The sequence below is a fragment of the Dioscorea cayenensis genome, chromosome 17, assembly GCF_009730915.1.
Source record: "Dioscorea cayenensis subsp. rotundata cultivar TDr96_F1 chromosome 17, TDr96_F1_v2_PseudoChromosome.rev07_lg8_w22 25.fasta, whole genome shotgun sequence".
Classification (NCBI taxonomy): domain Eukaryota; kingdom Viridiplantae; phylum Streptophyta; class Magnoliopsida; order Dioscoreales; family Dioscoreaceae; genus Dioscorea; species Dioscorea cayenensis.
In genome coordinates this window covers 5,534,753-5,541,508 of record NC_052487.1, presented here as the reverse complement: position 1 = coordinate 5,541,508, position 6,756 = coordinate 5,534,753, and the positions used below count along the sequence as shown (strand labels likewise).

General features: G+C 38.9%; 1 protein-coding gene across 1 annotated transcript; it reads left to right on the top strand.

The window, feature by feature from the left end:
• The first annotated feature begins 200 nt into the window (after positions 1 to 200).
• On the top strand, positions 201 to 1,490 carry LOC120281058. The gene is made up of 2 exons (XM_039287998.1): positions 201 to 566; positions 1,463 to 1,490. Exons 1-2 carry the CDS (start codon positions 201 to 203, stop codon positions 1,472 to 1,474), a joined length of 378 nt encoding a protein of 125 aa, XP_039143932.1. The 3' UTR covers positions 1,475 to 1,490.
• Positions 1,491 to 6,756: the final 5,266 nt, after the last annotated feature.

The window sequence follows — 6,756 nt, the reverse complement described above, 5'->3', positions numbered from 1 at the left end:
AGAATATGTTGATACATTCTTTTCCATGTATAAGAATATCGTAGGTCTATTGTTTTCTTTATACCTGTTCTGTTGGTTTACATTCAACAGAATATGTTGATACATTCTTTTGTTTGCTGTTCATTATATTCTGATATGCATGTTTTAAGAATTTGATTCACATGTTCTTCACACCATTGTCAAATAGAATTTCAATGACTATGGAGGGTATCGAGCGTGTTTCTGAGAAATCATCATCAAGGGCATCTGGCAGCAAGCGGGGTACACCTAATAAGAGATGGAAGGGCGAATACGATAGTTTTCTCATTCCACTTCTTGTTGAACAAGTCAAAAAAGGGATGAAATGCGACAAATCATTTAAACGAGCTGCATTTGTTTTTGCTGCCGTCGCCGTCAATTCTAGGTTCAATACTGACTTCAGTGCTGAGAACGTTGAAAATCATTATCGAACATTGAAATCGCGATATGTTGAGATAAAAAAGGTGAGAGATCTTAGTGGGGCAGGTTGGGATGACGCCACGAAGACCATCACACTTGATCCTATGGTTGCCCTGACCTACATCGAGGTAACATGATTCACTTTCCATGAAAACAATATTACGATCTATTCATGTACGTGTGCACTTTGTTGTTAACGGCATTGTAATATAGGCTCACCCGACAGCCAAGGCTTTTATAAACAAACCCATTGAACATTATGAAGCATTGAGGATTATATGTGGTGATGACAATGCGACTGGCGCGTATGCGACCTCTCTATATGCTGATTTCGGTGATAAATCAGAGGCTGAAGGCAATAATATGGGGAACTTTAATGAAGGCCCAGTTGAACTGCCAAGCGATGATGACGCTGATGTAAACTCTGCCCCACCGATTGTTGGTAGCCCCGCAACCTCATCTGCACAAAGGTCACAACGTTCAAGTAGGGGCTCGAAGAACCCTTCTATGATGGGTGATCTAATTATTGTGGTAGGTGAAATGGCAGCTGGCATTAAGAACCCCACCCACTGGACGGAGCCATTGTATGCGAAAGTTATGGAGGTTGACGGGTTTCAGAAGAAGGAACTCGTTCAGGTGTTTGATTATCTGCAGTTTCGTGAGAATGAGGCAAGAGGATTCCTAGTCAAAGATATGGAACTGAGGAAGGATTGGATCGAACAATTTCTGTCGAGGATGGAATGACCAGATCCTGCATTATACTACCTACTTATTTCATTGCATGTCCCTGCATTTCATGCATCATAACTGACTCATGTTTTGTTATGGAGTGACCCAGCAAGTGATATCTTGCTGTCGTTGCATCCGTTATGCATTTCATTTGTTTTGGCTTTCTGCATTTCATGCTCTTGACATGTGTATGTTGTTGAGACCTAGTTGTATTTCTGTTGCTATGCCATGTTTGGATATTTGTGTGTTTGTTACTAACATGGCTATCTTTCTTTTGTTTTTGTTCGTATTTCAGGTTATGGTATAATGGCAATGATGAAAGGCAAAGTGTGACATTGCACTGAGGCACACTCACGTTTATGGGACAAAAACCAGATTGGGGCGCTGGCGGGGCAAAATGACTGGTAGTTCCTTGCCAATCTTTTGCAACCATTGCGTATCTCATTTGGTAATTGGTTCCCTATGTATTTTCCCGTTTCTAAATGTATGGATATATTTGTTTATATGAGTGTGGCGAGGCAATTAGGAGGCACTTGCTGCCACCATTGCAGCCACCTTGTATAGTTTGTAGTCGCTTCGGTTGTTTTTACATAAACTATAATGCCAATGAATGTGCATATTGTCACTCTTGCTATTACCTGAGCCATGCCAAGAAGACAGGACTTGCTTCGGACACAAGGCAGACATGTAAGCAGATTATATGTTTATTATATGTTTTATTTTGGATATTATCTGATTTTAATTGCAATTACACTTGTAGGATCTGATTTATGAGGCATGTGGATGGGTTCCATTGAGATACTACAAATACAGTTGTTCAGACAAAACAATGTTGGGATCTTCTATTAAAAAATCTGAGGCTGGAAAACTGGGTTCACAGTGCTTTTATTGTTGTCGCAAAACTTTTGAAATCAAGACATTGCTGGGTGCATGTATTGATAGATACAAATTGTTATGTCTGTATGTTTTCATTCACCATCTGTTTGGTAACTATTTGAACAAATGATAGATCATGCTGAATTTGTATGGCTTTTTAGTGAAGTATGTATGTTCCGAATTTCGTATTTTCTTAATTTGAATGGCTTTTTAGCAACACAGCAGTTTGTTGCTTAAATGAAGCAATCCAGTCTATCATCCTATTTTTTGTCTTGGTGCATAGTAATGTATGGGTGATTGAAAAATATAAATAAAAGTTTCAAAGATGATAATTAAGGATTGATTTATTTTCTTACAAATCTACAGGTTCCAAGTATTTTTTTTCATTACCATATGTAAATTTATTATATATATTTAAGTTGGTAATATTTTGCAAAACCGGATATATAACTTGTACTTAGGAAAAAATTAGTAGAAAGCAATTTTAATTTAAAGATCATAATGTTAAAAAAAATTAGAAGAAAGTATTAAGTCTTATACAGTAATACATGCCTTAATTATGGGTTATAAGAAAACAAACAAAATTAATTCAATTAAAAATGTATTAATAAAAATAACCAAATTTATCATTAAATATGTTAATAGGCAATGTTATATGAATAAAAATTAACCTATATAACAAATATGGGGTAACCTCACCTCTATACTGAAGTGGTGTTCATAACCCCACTTCGGTGTTACCAAACACAAGAAACTACTGAAGTGATGTATTCCAGGTTTTTATTTCCACCAACCAAACACCTGAAGTGGTTACTGAAGTGGGGATTTCCCTTTCAACCAAACACATGGAAGTCAAGACTTCTAAATGAAATTCACACTTTCACTGAAGTGATGTTTTCAGACTTCCCCCACTTCGGACACTCACTTCCTAACCAAACACACCCTTAGTAGTAAAGATTGAAAGTATGCAGATTGCAATGAAGCAAAGGGAGGAGAGGCTAATTGCAGCAATGGAACAACGGGATGATAAGATTAAGATGTTGGAGACGTCTATGCAAACCATTTCCAAATACATTGAAAATCAGATCATCTCTACCAGTGTTGACACAGTGGGAACATTACAATCCTCAAAACGATAATTTAGAGATGATGGAGAGTATGTAAGAAACAAACCTTTCACTACTCGATCGGTCAAGTTGGATTTTCCTAGGTTCGATGGTGAAGAGGTATTACACTGGATATATCGAGTAGAATAGTTCTTTAAATATTACAGAGTTATAGATGCTGAGAGGCCGGAGATTGCATCAATACATTTTGATGGGTAAGTGATACCTTAGTATCAGATGTTGGAGAAAGAAGGGAAGGTTGACAATTGGCCATCTTTGGTGAATACTTTGGAAGAGGTATATAGACCATCTATTTTTAAAACCCTGGAGTTTGCACTCTTTAAATTGATGCAATAGGACTCAGTAGCCAATCATTATTATGCCATGTTTGTAACATTGGCTAACAGAGTGGAAGGAGTGTCATCCTCAGCAATGTTGAAGTGTTTTATTAGTGGGCTGAGAAGGGATATTTAGAGAGACATCATTCCTTTGTTGCCAAAATCTATTTCTAAGGCCGCAAGCTTGGAAAAGCTGTATGAGGATAAGTATCTAGCACTATCTAAATCTCATGCTCGAAGAGTGTAATTCCTTCCAAATATCAGTATAAATCATCCTTCAGTAAAAGGAGTTCCACTAGTGCTGAAGATGTTACCTCCTATTCCAAATGTGATACAATTGATGCCCTCTAGTACCACTCATAATTCTCCAGCATTCAAAAAAATAAGTTTCAATGAGATACAGCTGAGAAAACAAAAGGATTATGCTTCAACTGTGATGAGAAGTACTCACCAACACACAGGTGTCAAAATAAAAGACTTTTGTTGCTTTAGTGGGGTGATGAATCATCTGATAAAAGTGAACAGGAATCTGGTGAATTTGTGGTCGAACTTGAGGAGAATACTACTAATGAAGAAGCAAGTTGACAAGTTCCCCTTGCTTATATCCCGCAAGTGCACGGGCTTGTCGAAGTAATAATCCCGGGTGAGCGGGGTCGAATCCACAGGGAGTAGGGAGTGAAAATACTTAATTTGATTCTTAGCTATGTGGAAGATCAATTGTGATAGGTGTAAAATTGATTCAGTTCTCAACAATAAAATCAACAAGTGAAAGAGCAAAAGTAAGAAGAGGGTAAGGCAATCGATAAAGATGGGGTACTCAGATAATGCTTCACCTAGGATAATCGCTTCAAGTGCAAGAACTCTCTATTATGCTTCCTAATCAATGCAATGGTGAGTCGTGGAAATCCTTACATACATAGTCCCAAATCTAAGGTCAACTATGCCTAACTCTATACATGTCCCGGAGGAGAAATCGAACAATCTCAACACCTCGCACTCGCATAGAGTTTCAATGAACTCTAGGGATTCCAAGTGATAAATCTCTTCCTAAATATAGACCTAACCCTTTGGTCCAGGCGGAAGGTCCCTAGCCACAATTAAGCCCTAGATACTAAGATCCTCTCAACGCTTCACTCCATTGTACGCGCAACTAGGCCCCAACGGAGGTTCATCCCTTAGACCACTCACTCTATTATGGCCGCAAAGAACTCAAGGAATGGAGGTAGAATCTATCACGCCGGAGGGGAAAGGGGACGCTCCTGTACCTCTCGACTCACCCTCTCAACCCTCTCCAACCTAGCTTTGTCTAACGCTCATGGTGTGTCACTCACTCACAAGGTTACCAACAAGAACTCTCAACCCTAGTGTCACTCTAGGGGAAATGTTCATACAATCAAGCATTCAAGGTTGGAACTCACAATAAACATCAATTTATTGAAAGCATAATAAAGAAGTTCAATGAAACGAATACATCCTAGGGTTCACAATCATCCAAGTACCCACTAGGGGTTTAGCTCTCCATGGAGCTTAATACAATCAAAGAAATCGAATGTAAAAGCAATGAATCCATAAAGAAACCCCCTCGATGGTCGTGTCGATGGTCTTTTGGAGAGTCCTCTACTCGTCGTCCAAAGATTCCTTCGTCCGGTATAGGATACGCCTCGATCGAAGCTCCCCTACCAACCTTCTTCCTAATGGAATCACGATGTCGGAGCCGTAGAACTTCTCCAAAACCTTGGCCAATACCCCTCTATACAGTACTTGCTACAGTGTTTTGCTATAATAACCTGCTACAGTACTATGCCGGAAATACTCCCGAATTCCATACTTTCATTGGGGTAACGCAAACGGGCACACGTTTACGTCGTGAATCACTTGCCTCTTTAATGATGTGCACGTTGGTGGATCTCTTGTTCTTATATGAATAAATCAGAATGTTAGAGTGTGACTGCCTTTGTGCCCCTCCAAATGAATGTGCTCACTTGAATACGAGGAGGTTGGCACACACTCTAGCATCTCACACCTGACCTATGTCTTCGCGTTTGAACCTTACTCCTCCAAAATAGGTGCATTATGATCCACATTGGCCTATTTCCTTCATACTCGGCCTCACAACCCTACATGCATAAAAGTAACATAAAAACACACATATTAATGTAAAAACCTGAGAAAAGTAATGCTCAACATAAGGAATGAACGCTTCGCATTCATATCGCACAAGCACTTATCACAAGTCCTAAGTCATCTTTGAATGCCATGAACAGTTATGCAGATTCAGGAACCATGAGGTTCACTGGCTCAATCAAAGGGCAGTTAGTTAAGGTGTTACTGGATGGAGGAAGTAACGATAATTTTATTTAACCAAGGCTTGCTAGATTCTTGCAATTGGATATTCAACCTACAACTACGTTCAATGTGCTAGTAGGAGATGGAAACTTTTTGCAGGTGGAAGGAAAGGTGGATCCACTCAAAATTAATATACAAGGCTGTAATTTTGCATTTCCTGTATATCTCCTGCCTATAGCTGGGGCCGAGGTAATTATGGGGGCTTCCTGGTTTGCAACAATAGGAGCACACATCATGGAATATAGCAACCTCTCTTTATAGTTTTACAGTGGAGATAAGTTTATGATAGTGATTGGAGAAAAAAAATCAAAGTCCACAGCCTGCTTCAATACATCAACTCCACAAATTGACTTCAGTGAAGTCAATTGCTCAATGTTACCAAATGACTATGGAATCTATTGAAACAGTTGCCAGTCACATTAACGATGATGGGAAATCTGCTGCAGAATACAGGGAATTCACTATGGAGATTTTGGAAGATACACTTGACACTTTAAGGCAATTACTACCAAAGTATCAGGGAGTATTTGATATATTGAAGGGCTTGCCACCTAGTCAGAATTGTGATCATAGGATTTCCCTACAACCTAATTCAAATCCTGTAAAGGTTAGGCCTTATAGGTATCCACATAGTCAGAAGACAGAGATTGAAAGAATGGTTGATGAAATTCTAAAAGATGGATTAATTGAACCAAGAAACAGTCGGTTTTCTTCTCCTGTTATTTTGGTTAAAAAAAAAGACAAAACATGGAGATTTTGTACAGATTACAGGGCCCTGAATGCTATTATAGTGAAGGATGCTTATCCTATTCCAGCCATAGATGAGTTGTTGGACGAGCTTAATGGTGCAAGGTATTTTTCGAAGTTGGATTTAAGGTCAGGGTACCACCAAGTCTTGATAAGTCCTGAGGATAAGTACAAGA